At 32.8% G+C, this 16380-nt stretch overlaps 1 protein-coding gene across 1 annotated transcript in view; it reads right to left on the bottom strand.

The window, feature by feature from the left end:
- The window catches only part of LOC144253352 (von Willebrand factor A domain-containing protein 8-like), a 158821-nt gene that overhangs the window by 83500 nt on the left and 58941 nt on the right, over window positions 1-16380 (bottom strand). Inside the window, 4 exon segments of the mRNA XM_077795467.1 lie at window positions 771-890; window positions 3478-3561; window positions 3564-3612; window positions 5525-5600. Of these exon segments, the coding sequence (XP_077651593.1) occupies window positions 771-890; window positions 3478-3561; window positions 3564-3612; window positions 5525-5600 (329 nt within the window).

The raw sequence follows: 16380 nt of genomic DNA, 5'->3' as shown, positions 1-16380 counted from the left end.
TTTACAGAAATATCTATATATGGTTAAAAAAATACAAAAATAGTAAATGAACAAATTACATGTCCATTTCTGAATTTCAAGACAAACAACCCTCCCTTCTTGCCAGTTTTCTGTGTTAGGAAAAATTCTACACAAGTAAGACATATATGTGTATATATATCCCTTCTACCCTGAAAAGAACCTCAAAGAGTAAATAGAGTACCACTTTCATGACTTATTGTATTTGATTTGTTTCTTTTCTTGCTATTACAAACATGCTGTATTGTCTATACTTGTACTTAAATCAGGTCAATTCCTTAATGTGGAATTACAAAGATCCTATGAGTATTAGAGTCCATAAATATATATTTGCCACAGAAAAGAAAAGTTCCTCAAGGTTATGATGATTAAGTTTATTCCAGGGCCTCTAATCAGTGTGAATGTGTTTCCTCAGAGTTGTTTTAGCCCTTTTCATAGTTAGGGAAATGTAACAAAAACAGACACTAAAAACATTTCTTATTTCATTCCAAAAAGACCTGAATGACATATAGTTTAACATAATTAAGAAAAAAAGGCTCTGGAATCAGATTGACTTAGATATGAAGCCCACCTCTATCAGTCATTAGTTAATTGACTAGAGAAGAATAATCTCTTTGATTATAAGATACACAGGGCAGTTATTGTGGTACAGCATAGAGTAACCGTGACAGCCATTCTGGCACTGTCATTAACATTGTTATTATTAATATTATTGTTAATGTGATTGTTATTATCAGCATTACTGTTTTTACCTAAGGTGCCAAAGAAATCATTGCCTAAGAAAGGAAATCCAGGTCTGTTGGCTAGAACAATCATCCTAAAGTCAGGATGAATCACTATAACATTTTCTCATCCATCCACGTTGGCCAAATCTGAAAAACAAAATTTCCATTTATTCTTTATTGATATTTAATAATTTTTAAGAATGTCAAGTTACTGACTTTAACACAAGTAGTCATAGTGACAACTGAATTGCAGGAAAAACTTGCTTGAAAAAGTTTGCTCAAGAACAGAATATTGATAAATATACTAAACTCTACAAGAACTTGCATATTTATGTAAATGTGCAACATATATCAAAAAGCAAGTCTATCCATACACTGTCTTACAATACTGGCTTGAGATATCATTATTCTTGAAACAAATAAAAAAATAAAAATTTATAATGAGCTACAAGGAATACCCAAGGCTAAAATCCACACAATCTTTACTTTTTATCAGCTGCATCCCTTTGCACAAAGCCTTAGAGTATGCAGCTTAAGATATCATTCTTGTTTAGGTCACACGCCCTACAACATAACTACATAAAATAGAGGTCTCAAAAACTGCCAATTCATTAGTAAAAAGCTGACTTGTGGGGTTGGAGTTGTGGCTCAGTGATAGAGCTCCCGTTTTGCATGTGTGAGGCACTGGGTTCAACTGACCCTCAGCACCACATAAAGATAAATAATTAAAATAAAGGTACTGCACCCATTTACAACTAAAAAAAATTTAAAAACCCAGCTGACTTGTTTCCAATTAGGGAATTGTTTTATGCACGTGTTTATGGCATTAAAGGAACTAAATATTACAATCTCCTGGTTGGTGCACATTCCAGATAATGTCTGAGCTGCTAGTAAGAGCTTTATTATGGTTATTTTAAGAAGAACCACTTACCATCTAGGTTTATGTAAACCCTAAACTTTAGCCTTAAGGTTATGTAAACCTTAGCCTTATGCCCACCTTTAAAACACGATGGTTATGACACACCTGGAGTTTTGAGATGAGTCTGTAAGAACCTATACTTACAATCATTTATGATACCAAACAATAATCTTTCAATGTGTCATATATGCATGTGCTAATACAACCTATAGTTTTTTAACATTTATCCCGATTAATTTTAGTAAAGAAAACCAGAGGAGTTTGGAGCCATAGGCAAAGTTTAATTATTCAATTAAAAGAAATATGATAATAAAAATGGAGAATGTTTTTTAAAAGCAAGGAAAATGAAAAAAGACAGGACTGGAATTGATGGTTTATGAAGCTCCATTAAAAGAGCTTCAGGTGCCTTTATTTAAAATATCATCTACATGGCTGGCGGTGTACCTTAGCGAAAAAACCCATGCTTAACATAAGGCTCTGAGTCTAGTGCCCAGCACCAAAAAAGCAAAACAAACAAAATATAACAAAATAACAACAATAGCAAATTCTAGTCATGAACAATCATGCTTGAGTTTGGAAATTATTTTGCCTATCTACTTGTGGGTTATCCTTCAAAAACATATCAGAAAATGTAGAGGGTTGCCAGGAAATAATCACTCTTTAACTATGATTTTGTTTTAGAAAATCTTTCTTCCTATTTTAGTGTCCTTGAGATACCTCTAAAAAGAGCCGGCAGAATTCCAATCCTGAGAGTCTGAAAAGATGTTAAGAGAGAATATTCAGACTAACACAAATTCTTATTTTTTTTCATGAAACTCAGTGTAAAATTAAAATAATAGAATGCTATTATTAGTCTGAACTGAGGTTCAAAATGGCAACCTTACAATGGTAATGTCCAGGAGGAACACTTCTATGATGGTCATCTTGTATCTTCTGAATGGGGTCTTCTTTACACTATCTTCAAATACTGCAGACTTTAGTTATCCTAATTTGTTTGGTTACTAGGCTATTGGATATGTATTTTCAATGGCTAGTCTTTTCAGGAGGCAAAAATTTAAAATTAAAAGCTAGAAAATATTCTCACATTGTGTTAAACAAACTTAATATTCTCTGTAGGTTAAATAAACTGATAAGATTTATCCTTTTTCATTTTTTCCTAACAATAACAAAAAGGGTATGTGAGTAGGAATAAGAAGAAGACAATCCAAAATAGAGGAGAACTACTTCCTGCTAAAGAAGAGTGTGTATCTAATGTGTATGTATGTGTGTGTGTGTATATATATATATATATATATATATATATATATATATATACATATAAATACACAAATACATAATAAGTATTTTATGTGTGTGTATATGTAGCAAATTTTCTAATTATATTGAGCTAATAATAAAATAAGTCTTAAAATTCCAGATATTAAAGAAAATAAATAACACAAATAATGGAGAAATGAATTGATAAAGTATATATTAGTATTCTCAGAGTAGAAAAATATGACACTGATTTGTCCTAATATTACCACAGAAATTTTCAAAAATGCCTTCCTGGCTATAAAAAATAAAACTGGGGACTCAGAATAAGCTCAGTGGTAGAATATGTGCTTAGCATGAAATAGGCCTTGGGTTTAATCCCCAGCACCTTCTCCCACAAAAAAGTAAAACTTATAAAGCTAGACTTAAATGTTATTTTTTATAAATAATTATCAACATGGACAATTTAATTTATATTGAAATTATGCCTACTGCTTGAGTCCATACCAGAGATATAAAAATTACAGATATGACAGTAAACATTGCAGTTTTAATACTCACTTGCTACAATGCGTCTTCCATCTGCTAGAATCATTTCTCCATTTTCTACTAGAGTTTTTAAAATACAAGTGACATTTGTTGGGCTTTGTCTGCTTCATCTATAACCAGAACATGACCCATCTTTATTGCTTTAACCTTCGAAGACAGAAAACTTATCATAAACAAACACAAATAATAAAAGTAAGCATTATTAAAGCTTCATCACTTAGTGCTTTGGATTTATAATAGCTAGTATTAAGTTATGGCTACACACTACCATATATACTCAAAATCTGCAGCACAGCTAAAAACGAAATTTATGTATCTCCACAAGAATCTTCACATAGTCACTATTTTACTGATTTCACAAGAATCCTTTCACTTACCTTCAGTTTAGAATTATTCCTATGATAATGATATCAAATAATATTTCATACCTAGAATAGGGGAGATGTACAACAAGTATAATAAATAGAGAAATCAAAGTGCCATGGAATTTAAGAGGATTTGAGACACCATAAGCAATTGTATCAAAATATTGCATTTGTTCTAGCTCTTAAAAAAAGTGTAATATTTTAATATTATAATAAATCAGAATGCATGGCGCTGGAGATGTGGTATTCAAAACAAAAAAAGCAAACCAATGGTCAAACTCCTGGAGCATATTTATTGAAGAGTGAATTTGAGTAGTTTATATTAACTGAAATAGAAGTCAAATCTAAGAAAAGAGAAAAAAGGCACTAGAAGAGTAGATTGGGTTTCTACTACTAAGGAATTTGTTTGCCAGACCAATAAATACATACTTTCCCTCATTAAATAATAGGATATAATTTAATATTTGTGAGTTCACACATGTTGGAAAAAAACTGTGGAGCTACACTTTAGGATATTTAATCTGGCAGCCACATGCAGAATAAACTAAAAGGGGATTACTGTAACAATTTGTTTAAAAGAGTTTGTTTGGGAACCTGATTGGGCATCAGCATTAGAAAACAGAAATAAAAAGTGTTAGACTAATCTGAGGAGTTCAGCAGAGGTAGAAACTATAGGTTGGGCAACCATTTGAATAGTAAGAGGGGAAAAGAAAAATAAGAGTCCTAGGACTTGAGTGACTGTGTGAATGGTGACATCATTAAATAAAGATAAAAGCTAAAAACTCTTAAAACTCTTTCCCCCAGGGGGAGTAGGAGAAAATGCTCAATGAATTTAAATGTAAAGACTGTTTTTAATTAGCAAGAAATATAACATTATGAACTATAAGTTTTTCTGACTGCACAATTGTGATGAATGATTTTAAGGAAATAACACATCATTAAATAGGTGGTTTCTTTTACCACAAATATTTTATAAAGAATTGATGAGAGATTAAAAAAACCATTAAGGGTTATAAGTAAATTTTAGGGTAGAAAAAGAAAACATGGAGCTTTTATCCTCAACCCCATCTCTGCACAGATAAAAGGAAAGTTGGGCCCAACCCAAATGACTTCAGGCAGGAGATCCTAGACTCACATCTCTGGGTCTGGACCACAGAGGTCCCATGATGGCTTACTGGTGCTGCAGTTGTGCAGGAGTTTGCTGCACAGGGTCACATGCCTGGCAGGCTGGGATTTCCCTGGGTCTCAAATGGGAAGCTGAGGACTGGATCCCCCCAGCTTCCTAAAACACTGATATTTGATTAGACAAAACCACTTTATTAGAATAAACCACCAAAAGAAAAAAAAACACTTTTCTAGAAATATTACCTAATTTCAAACTATACACATTTGGAAACAATAGCAACCTTAAAAAAATTTTAGAAGAGAAATCAGTAAAGGACTTTTGTCATTCCCTAAATTTATGACTCTCTCTCTCCCCACCCCTTCTCTCTGAAAAGAGAACATAATTTTAGAAATAATATTTCCCAATAATTTACATTTAAATATCTGTCCCTAAAATAACACCTGAACAAGTGCATTCTAGTTAGTCTAAAAAACATTAGAATCTATGGGAGATTTCTCTACTTATTCAAAGGATGAAACACAGCTATCATTTAAAATATTTAAAATATTCATATGATTGGATTACTAACCAAAGGTGAGTCTTCATACACAATCAGTCCATCTTTAACTGAAGGCTGAAGAGTAAGCGTTTGTACTGTGGTGTCCCTAAGGTGAAACCAACATGTTTTATAGTTAATAAGGAAATAAACCAATGTTTGATTACAAATAAAATACCACACAAGAGAAGTTCTTTTAAAATTTTGTTTCACCATCCTGCTTTTCTGAATAAAAATAAAAATAACAAGTGAAATTTCATCCAGCAATGGTATGTTGTTAAGTTAATATAAATTACAAGGGTTTGGGAATTAATCTAGGTTTATAGATTAATCAGGTTCTTCTTTTTCTTTTCTCCTTTATGATCATTTCATATCTCAGAATTACCTCATGAGGATGAAATAGAGAAATTTCAAAAAATGTTTTATATTATATATAATATTTATGTTACTTAGAAGTAATCTCAGCCAGGTGCAGTGGTGCATGCTATAATCCCAGCAATCCAGAGGCCAAGGCAGGAGGATCACAAGATGGAGGCCAGCCTGGGCAACTTCACAAGACCCTGTCTCAAAATTTAAAAATAAAATTTAAATGTAGCTACACTTGGGTTCATTCCCAGCACAGAAAAAAAATTATAATAATAGGATGGGCAAGTTTGGTAATAATTGGCATGTTGACATGGTCAAATAAATAAAGCAAGTCTACAAATTATATGATATAGCCCAATTAGCTATCACTAGGTACTAAAGCATGACTCACACCACTTCCAAGAACACTGAAGAATTACTTAATTGGATTTTAAAAATTTTGCTGGGTTTACAGCAATCCAATTTATTTTCTTAAGCCACTTTTTCCTATTTATCAAATGCTCCTTTAATTGAGAATCTTCAAAAGTATTGATAGTGAGTTATCTTGGTGTTGTAAGCCTCTTTCCTGATGAGATATAAGGTCTGTATTACTTATGGATGTTTTTGTTAAACATGCACAGAAGCTGTAGGTATTAGGCAGGTTCAAAGACTTGAGGGGATCAATTTAATATCATCTCCTTCTATATATACTGTATTTTTAAAAAATAAAGTACTACGGCCAGCTGGATTAAGTCTCAGAGAATTAGAACTACTATTAAAATATGAGTAATGCCTTTCTTTGGAATGGTTCAAAGTTGTCTTTTCAAATGACCCTACCATTTAGTTAAAATAAAATGTGAAGTTGAAATTGTATGTGTAAGACATTACTTGGAATGTGAACTTCAAAACTTGGTGCTATAATATGCATGTGAAACTCAAGCCCAAATGCCAAATTTTACTACCATCTGTGAAAATTGTAAAATGTGTATCTATTTTTTTAAAAAAGTAATATCACATATCAATCAAAACCAAAGCAAATTTAACATAGCACTCAAATTTTTTTTAAAGCAAAACAAATTCAATAGAAATTAGTTAATTGCTTTGAGAGGCAGTTGGGGTAGCAGAAAGAGGACTCTAGAGTCAGAATAATCAGTAAATTTTCCTTCTGGCTACTTGTTAGTAATATGATCTTGGGTAAGTAATAAGATCTGCCCAGGAAAATTGCTAAAGGAATGCTTGGAAAGTCTGTGGCATAGTATGTGGAAGGCAGCAGGAGTATAATAACATGCCAGCTTTAGTCATTGGTTGTTATTGTTATGGCCCTTGAAGTGACTGAGATTTCCTGGCCCAACTTCTACTTGATCTTTAGGCTTTTAGTATTAACAATACTTCTTCAAAGTCTCTTCCCTGACTCTTTGAAGACCAGAGTATGTGCTCTTGTTGTGTATTCCCTTTGACCCTTGATCTCTCCTATCTCAATCCTTAATATACTATATTGCAATTATTTATTTCAAGATTTATTTTTCTACACTGGCTAGAAGATCTAAAATATAGAACATCTATATTATCCCACTTCTGTCCCCAGTATCTAGATATCTGGCTTATGAAAGGAATTAAATAAATATTTGCTGAACAAATAAAATAAAATATGATAAAAAGTAAAAAAAAAATGAAACCTTACATTTTGATTTATAGTGCAGAATACAAATTTATTGGATGATGAAACTTTTTTTAAAAAAAAACATAAAATCTGGAACCCACTCTAGTAATTTTTGGGTTATATTAAGGCTGACTCTCTTAGAGGAAAGGAAGGGTCCTAATTCACCTCTATTAGAAAGCACAGCAATGTTCAGAAGCTGTTTGATCAGCCATGGAACTGAGAGTAGATGCTTTAATGTCTATCCTGTCCTCCAGCTGAGTTGAATTTTAGACTTACTAATGTAGACTTACTAATGTAGTGGGTAACTATTTTTTTTTTAACCAGGGATTGAATCCAGGGGAACTTAACCACTGAGCCACATCTCCAGCCCTTTTCATTCTACTTTTAAAATTTTGAGACATGGTCTCACTAAGCTGCTTAGGGCCTCACTAAATTGCTGAGGCTGGCTCTGAACAGGTGATCCTCCTGCCTCACTGTCCTGAGCACTGGGATTACAGATATGTCCCACCACACCTTTCACGTCAAAGTCCTTAATTATCAGGACCTACTTTGGTATGTTGACAATATAATTATTGACATTTACAATTTCCAGATTACCTGCTTTGTTTATACCTAGCTTGAAAGGATTTTTCCTCTAACTTGAACAAATGGTGATTGGTTTCTTTTGTTTATTCTCTTGGGATCTGGCCTACTGCTATTCCTGAACCTTCTTCCAAGCTGCTAACCTCATGACACCAGCCCTTAGGGTACTTAGCACCTGTCCCCATGATATACTGCTTCATATGCTTTACCAAAAATCCATTCCAAAGAATTATTCTTTTATCGTCCCTAAAAAATCAAATTAAAATATATCTAAAATAAAGCCCTGGAAAATGTTAAGGAAAGTGAAAATATGTTGTGACAATTTATTGGTATTTATCAACTTTTGGTATGGATTAAATATTTCTAGGACAATGTTATGATATACAAGCATCCATTTTCTCTACATTAATATTTATAAATTTACTGTTGGACATCCTGTATACTGCCTTTTGTTAACATTAATTTTTAGAGTTTTGAACTAATGAAGAATAGAGCTTAATTAACTCACTTAAATTCACTGTCAATATTCTAGCAATGGAGAAGGGGGTGGGTAATGAAAGGAAAAAGATGTGTTCACACAGATTTTTATAGCAATATAGTGAATTCCTCACCTCAATTCTCATATATTTAATGGGTAACAACATGATACCTTCCAGGACCAAAAAAGAAAAAGAAACTCTTGCATCATTGTCAGTAGGAAGGAAATTCAGTGTTACATTAATAATTATAGTGCTTTACAGCAGATTAAGAACAGTAAATTCAAGCTGAATTCTATTTTTAAAGAGGCAAATGAAACTGCTCTATAACACTTGGATTCTGATAGCATACGACTTGTCAAATTAGATTTCTCAAAAGACTTTTGTGCTAGAAATAAAAACCATATGTTTGAGGGAACAAGCACAAATCAGATGATTTCCATAAAAGACTAAAATGAAGATAAATACAAATAGGAAACATGGTTTTCAGTGGAAAAGTCAGCAAGAAAGAGGAACTTATGGAATAAGAATGGATTTGTTCTCTTCTTATTACTGATCATTTCATCTGGCACATCAAAGAAAAAGCAGACTAGTAACATATGTGAAATGGTACTGAGCTTAAAATTGGTTGGCTTGCATTTTGGATAGTTACCCTGATTATATAAGGGTGAAAAACAATATACTACCTTCTGCATAGTATATAATACAAGAAAAAAGACATCCTATAAACTATAAACTTCAACTTAATAAGGGATAAGGTGTTTACTGTTGTTGTAGATAGCATATGCACAGACTCTTAAAGACACTGTGATAATTCTTTTTAAAAAGCATTTCATTAAAATCATTGTTTTGCATTCATCAGCATCTTTAATAAAATATATTAATTCTCCACACAAAAAGCAATGACCTTAAGAAAATATTTTACTGCAAATTTTAATTCTATTTTGACTTGTTTCTCTCAAAAACATCTTTGAAATGCTGGCTAATAAAAATTTAGTCAATAATTTCAACTAAACTAAGGAGAAAAAAAGTTGAAACACACCTTTGTCATATTATTTTTAGCCTAAGGTTTAATAAAGAGATGGTTTTCAGTTACCAGTAATACTCGATGAATTAATTAGCTAATATTTGACATTTAAGTTATTATCAATTGTTCCTGTTTCTTTTGGTATTACAAACTACAGATGTCCATCAATTAAAGCCTGTGTCAATAAAGGACTGCTCAAAGAAATATCACATTAAACTCAAAAAGCTAAACACCCAAAAAAACAAATAACCAAATCAATAAATGGGCCAAGGAACTGAACAGATACTTCTCAGAAGATGATGTACAATCAATCAACAAATACATGAAAAAATGTACACTAGCAATTAGAGAAATGCAAATCAAAACCATTCTAAGATTTCATCTCACTCCAGTCAGAAAGGCAGCTATTAGATATACAACCAACAATAAGTGTTGGCGAGGATGTGGGGGGAAAGGTAATCTCATATACTGCTGGTGGGACTGCAAATTGGTGCAGCCAATATGGAAAGTAGTAAGAGATTTCTTGGAAAATTGGGAATGGAAACACCATTTGATCCAGCTGTCCCTCTCCTCAGTCTATACCCAAAGGACTTAAAAACAGCACACTACAGGGACACAGCCACATCAATTTTTATAACAGCACAATTCATAATAGCTAAACTGTGGAACCAATCTAAATGCCCTTCAATAGCTGAATGGATAAGAATGTCACATATATACACAATGGAATATTACTCAGCAATAAAATAGAATAAAATCATGGCATTTGCAGATAAATGGATGGAATTTGAGAAGATAATGCTAAGTGAAGTTAGCCAATTCTCAAAAACCAAATGCCAAATGTTTTCTTTGATATAAGGAGGCTGATTAATAATGGGATAGGGAGCAGGAGCATGAGAGAAATAGACAACCTCTAGTATATAGGGTGGAGGGGTTGGAGGGGAAGGAAGGGGGCATGGGATAATTAATGATGGTTCACTGCTAACCAAAGTACATGTATGAAGACATGAATTGGTGTGAATATACTATATATACACCAAGAGATATGAAAAATAATGCTCTATGTATGTAATAAGAATTGTAATGCATTCTGCTGTCATATATAAATAAAAATTTGCATAATAAAAAAAGAAATGTCACATTAAACTCTATTTTCCTTTTAACCTTGTGATTTTAATTTTTTTTAAAAAATTGGAGTTACTGATGTTCAATAGTAACTCACAATGATTCCAGATGCAATTAAAGTATGTAAAGACCAAGTTTTTGTTAAAATAAGGAAATAAAATTAGCCTCTAGAGAGCAAGCACAATCTGTTCTGAAATGTTGCTTGTAAAGTTACTTTAAACTAATATCTTCTAATTTACGAATGAGGAAAAGTTCTCAAAATAGTGTTTATTTTGAATATTATATTTTAATGAGTTATATTTTAATAGATGGATGTTTTTATTTCTTTTAGGAAGAAAATTAATAGATAAATTTAAGAGTAAAGGAAGAAGGAAGATACAAGAGTTTCAAATAGGCAACAAAAATCTCCTTTATAATCTTCATTAAAATAAAGATGGCTATACAAGCACTCCATTCAATAATGTATCAAACATGAGAAAAGACAGAAGAATATAGATCAAAAGAGGCACCAGATATTTGCTTATTATTTTAAACAAACGGGTGATTATAAAAATAGAACTAAATGATACTTTTAGCAAATAAGATATAAGCATAATATATCTTATTATTGAGAAGTAAATACTTCTTATTGAGTAGTAAATACTTATCGAGAAGTAATATTGTCAAAAAGTAGTTTTTCAAATGAAGAAGAGTTCATGACATCATCAAAATATTGTTTTAACAATGCTCATTAAAAATAAGTTGAAAGAAATGTAAAGAACACTAATAATCATTAATAAAACAGTGAGTGGTATTTAAGACAAAGGTGATGCAAACAAGTTTAATAATTAATTATTTACAAACATTCTGGTTTCTGTGCTGAATAGGGGCACATAACACTACCCTCTACCTGCAAATGACAAATTGATTTTCCTGAAAACAGGAAGAAACTTCCTTAGAACCTCACAACAGATGCAGTCCTTGTTATGAGCAGTGCTGCCAACCAACTCAAAAAAAAGAAGACACAAAATAAGACTATGGTTACTGTCATGTTAGTTAAAAAACCAGCAGTGGGCTAAATTTGAATACTTTTGGTTTGATCAATCACTTACCCTCTCAAAGCCCAAGAGCTCACCTCTACCAAGGGAAATAACATAGAATATATGAGAGAATATTATGGTGAAAAGTAAGAAACATAAAAGGAAAAGGAAAAGAATGAAAGGGGGAAAGAGCATTATATATAAGCAGTGCTTTGAATGTCTTGAATGCTTTGAGGAAAAAGTTCTTTTAGAAAGATAAGCAAAATATTTTTTTTCTGGTAAAGTGCCTGAAAAAACTCCAGCTTTTAAAAAAGTTGTTTTGGAGATACATAGTAGTTTATTTAGTAGTAAATTACTCATCACTAACAAGACAAAATGCAAAATCCTAACAAACTACAAAGGAAAGAAAGACGTTAGAGGATAATATTTATGGAAGGAAGTCTACTGGGATGCAGCACTTTGCAGTTCAGAGGTAGGTTGTTGCTGGGAAAGCAGGTAGAAATTAGCTACAGCAAAACAGTCACCAGCTAATCATTTCAAAACATGCTTAGTTTTCAAAATCTATTTATCTCTACCATGTCTCCTTAGGACTATTTTATTAACACTATTTTAAAAGAAATTCAATATTCAAAGCCATGATGATAAATCTTTTCTTGAATTTCTCTGAAAATCTTATCAGTTATTAAGTTTTTAGAAATAAAACAAATCTACTAAAATGGTAAAAAGAAAATTGTACTTTTTATTGTTACTCTGAAAACTAGCTTTCTGCTGGGTTAAGTTTCAGGGACTCAATGATATAATTTCTTTGAAGGAACTTTTCTATTTTCCAGAAAAAAATAAAAGGCAGTTTATAGGTCCTTTATCTGAATAGAAAAATGAGTATTTTAATTAGTTTTTAAAAGAGAATAGAAGAATAAATACAGAAATACAAAATTGTGTACACAGAGGCAATCAAAGGTGAGTTTGATGAATATTTTGTCCTTTGAATACATCTTTTTTTTTTTGGCTGGGTGGGGAGGATTGCCAGGGATTGAACCTAGAAGCACTCCACTACTGAGCCACATCCCCAGCCCTATTTTATTTCATTATTTGTATTTTTATTTAGAGATGGTCTCGTTGAGTCAGATGCTTAGGGTCTCGCCATTGCTGAGGCTGGCTTTGAACTCTCAATCCCTCTGCCTCAGCTTCCTGAGCAACTAGGATTACAAGTGTGCACCACCACACCTGGCTGGATAAATCTTTATTAGAAAATATACTACATAATAATTTATAAATTGAGTAACGAAATAAAAACGTAATAAAACATAAAAATTAGTAAATGACCATTTTTCATATCATGATATTTCATAGTCTTTCATTAAACAAATAATATTGAACATATAGTAATGGGGATTACTTTAGATACTGGAGGACTATCTGTGAACAAAACAGGTAAAGATTCCTTCCTGCAATGAACTTACATTCATATAGCATTTAAAGGAACTTATCATGTTAATAACATATTACTTTGAATTACAGAATGAACTATATTTTGCATATTAAGTACTAAAAGATATTTTACAACAGGCAATTAAATTGAAATAATTAAATTAAAACACATTTTTTAAACATTTTTTTAGTTGTAGATGGACACCATATCTTTGTTTTATTTATTTATTTTTTTATGTGGTGCTGAGGATTGAACCCAGCGCCTCATGCATGAGAGGCAAGCTCTCAACCACTGAGAAGCAACCCCAGCCCAAAATTAAAACACATTTTTAATCATTAAGACAAATAATACATGATCCTGCTGCCATTAATGTCTACCAGAAGAGGAGTGCTCTCCACAAAGCTAGTTAAGCATGTCTCTTGGTTAATAACCCAATATATATATATATATATATATATATATATATTTGGTGTAATACATATTGACTAAAACTTACAACATAAGTTGAATTTTTACATAATATTATTTGATATACTATAATCCATTCTTTTATCTTCATTTGCTTGTTTATCAACCTGGAAAAATTTACAATGCTATGGTTTTAAATTAACCAGACTTTAGCCACCCCAGTCAAATAAAAACAGTGTATAAATAAGTGAGTACTTTTTTTTTTACAAACTCTATAAAGAAAATGTGGCTTTAATTTTTTATAATTTTCCTATTAGGTTTTTTTTTTATTGTTGGTCGTTCAAAACATTACATAGTTCTTAATACATCATATTTCACAGTTTGATTCAAGTGGGTTATGAACTCCCAATTTTACCCCGTATAAAGATTGCTGTATCACATCAGTTACCCTTCCATTGATTGACATATTGCCTTTCTAGTGTCTGATGTATTCTGCTGTCTGTCTTATTCTCTACTAACCCCCCTCCCCTCCCCTCCCCTCCCCTCCCCTTTTCTCTCTCTACCCCTTCTACTGTAAATCATTTCTTCCATTTGTATTATCTTGTCTTACCCCTCCTTTCCTCTTATATGTCATTTTGTATAACCCTGAGCATCACCTTCCATTTCCATGCGATTTCCCTTCTCACTTCCTTTCCCTCCCACCTCTCACCCCTGTTAATGTAAATCTTCTTCTCAAGCTCTTCGTCCCTACCCTGTCCTTGTTTCCTCCCCTTATATCAAAGGAGTCATTTGGTATTTGTTTTTTAAAGATTGACTAGCTTCACTTAGCATAATCTGCTCTAATGCCATCCATTTCCCTCCAAATTCTATGATTTTGTCATTTTTTAATGCAGAGTAATACTCCATTGTGTATAAATGCCACATTTTTTTTTATCCATTCATCTATTGAAGGGCATCTAGGCTGATTCCACAATCTTGCTATCGTGAATTGTGCTGCTATGAACATCGATGTAGCAGTGTCCCTGTAGCATGCTCTTGTTAGGTCTTTAGGGAATAGACCGAGAAGGGAAATAGCTGGGTCAAATGGTGGTTCCATTCCCAGCTTTCCAAGAAATCTCCATACTGCTTTCCAAATTGGCTGCACCAATTTGCAGTCCCACCAGCAATGAACAAGAGTGCCCTTTTCCCCGCATCCTCTCCAGCACTTATTGTTGTTTGACTTCCTAATGGCTGCCAATCTTAGGGTAGTTTTGATTTGCATTTCTCTGACTGCTAGCGATGGTGAGCATTTTTTCATGTACTTATTGATTGATTGTATGTCCTCCTCTGAGAAGTGTCTGTTCAGGTCCTTTGCCCATTTATTGATTGGGTTATTTGTTATCTTATTGTCTAATTTTTTGAGTTCTTTATATATTCTGGTTATTAGGGCTCTATCTGAAGTGTGTGGAGTAAAGATTTGTTCCCAGGATGTAGGCTCCCTGTTTATCTCTCTTATTGTTTCTTTTGCTGAGAAAAAACTATTTAGTTTGAGTAAGTCCCATTTGTTGATTCTAGTTGTTAACTCTTGCGCTATGGGTGTCCTATTGAGGAATTTGGAGCCTGATCCCACAGTATGTAGATCATAACCAACTTTTTCTTCTATCAGATGCCGTGTCTCTGATTTAATATCAAGCTCCTTGATCCATTTTGAGTTAACTTTTGTGCATGGCGAGAGATAGGGATTCAGATTCATTTTGATGCAAATGGATTTCCAGTTTTCCCAGCACCATTTGTTGAAGATGCTATCCTTCCTCCATTGCATGCTTTTAGCCCCTTTATCAAATATAAGATCGTTGTAGATTTGTGGATTGGTTACTATGTCCTCTATTCTGTACCATTGGTCCACCCGCCTGTTTTGGTACCAGTACCATGCTGTTTTTGTTACTATTGCTCTGTAGTATAGTTTGAAGTCTGGTATGGCTATACCGCCTGATTCACACTTCCTGCTTAGTATTGTTTTTGCTATTCTGGGTCTTTTATTATTCCATATGAATTTCATGATTCTTTTATCTATTTCTACAAGAAGTGCTGTTGGGATTTTGATTGGCATTGCATTGAACTTATAGAGAACTTTTGGTAATATTGCCATTTTGATGATGTTAGTTCTGCCTATCCATGAGCAGGGTATACTTTTCCATCTTCTAAGGTCTTCTTCTATATCTTTCTTTAGGGATCTGTAATTTTCATTGTATAAATCTTTCACCTCTTTTGTTAGGTTGATTCCCAAGTATTTTATTTTTTGGGGGGGATATTGTGAATGGAGTAGTTGTCCTCATTTCCGTTTCAGAGTGTTTGTCTCTGATATACAGGAATGCCTTTGATTTATGCGTGTTGATCTTATATCCTGCCACTTTGCTGAATTCATTTATTAGCTCTAATAGCTTCTTTGTGGACCCTTTTGGGTCTGCTAGGTATAGAATCATATCATCTGCAAATAGTGATAATTTAAGTTCTTCTTTTCCTATTTTTATGCCTTTAATTTCTTTCGTCTGTCTAATTGCTCTGGCCAGTGTTTCGAGGACTATGTTGAACAGAAGTGGTGAGAGAGGGCATCCCTGTCTTGTACCAGATCTTAGAGGGAATGCCTTCAATTTTTCTCCATTCAGAATGATGCTGGCCTGTGGCTTATCATAGATTGCTTTTACAATGTTGAGGTATGATCCAGTAATCCCTAATTTTTCTAGAGTTTTGAACATAAAGGGATGCTGTACTTTGTCAAATGCTTTTTCTGCATCTATCGAGATGATCATATGGTTCTTATTTTTAAGTCTATTGATGT

This window comes from Urocitellus parryii, chromosome 2 (assembly GCF_045843805.1).
Source record: "Urocitellus parryii isolate mUroPar1 chromosome 2, mUroPar1.hap1, whole genome shotgun sequence".
Classification (NCBI taxonomy): Eukaryota; Metazoa; Chordata; class Mammalia; order Rodentia; family Sciuridae; genus Urocitellus; species Urocitellus parryii.
Note: the sequence above shows the minus strand (reverse complement) of the source record. Positions and strands in the feature narration are given on the sequence as shown.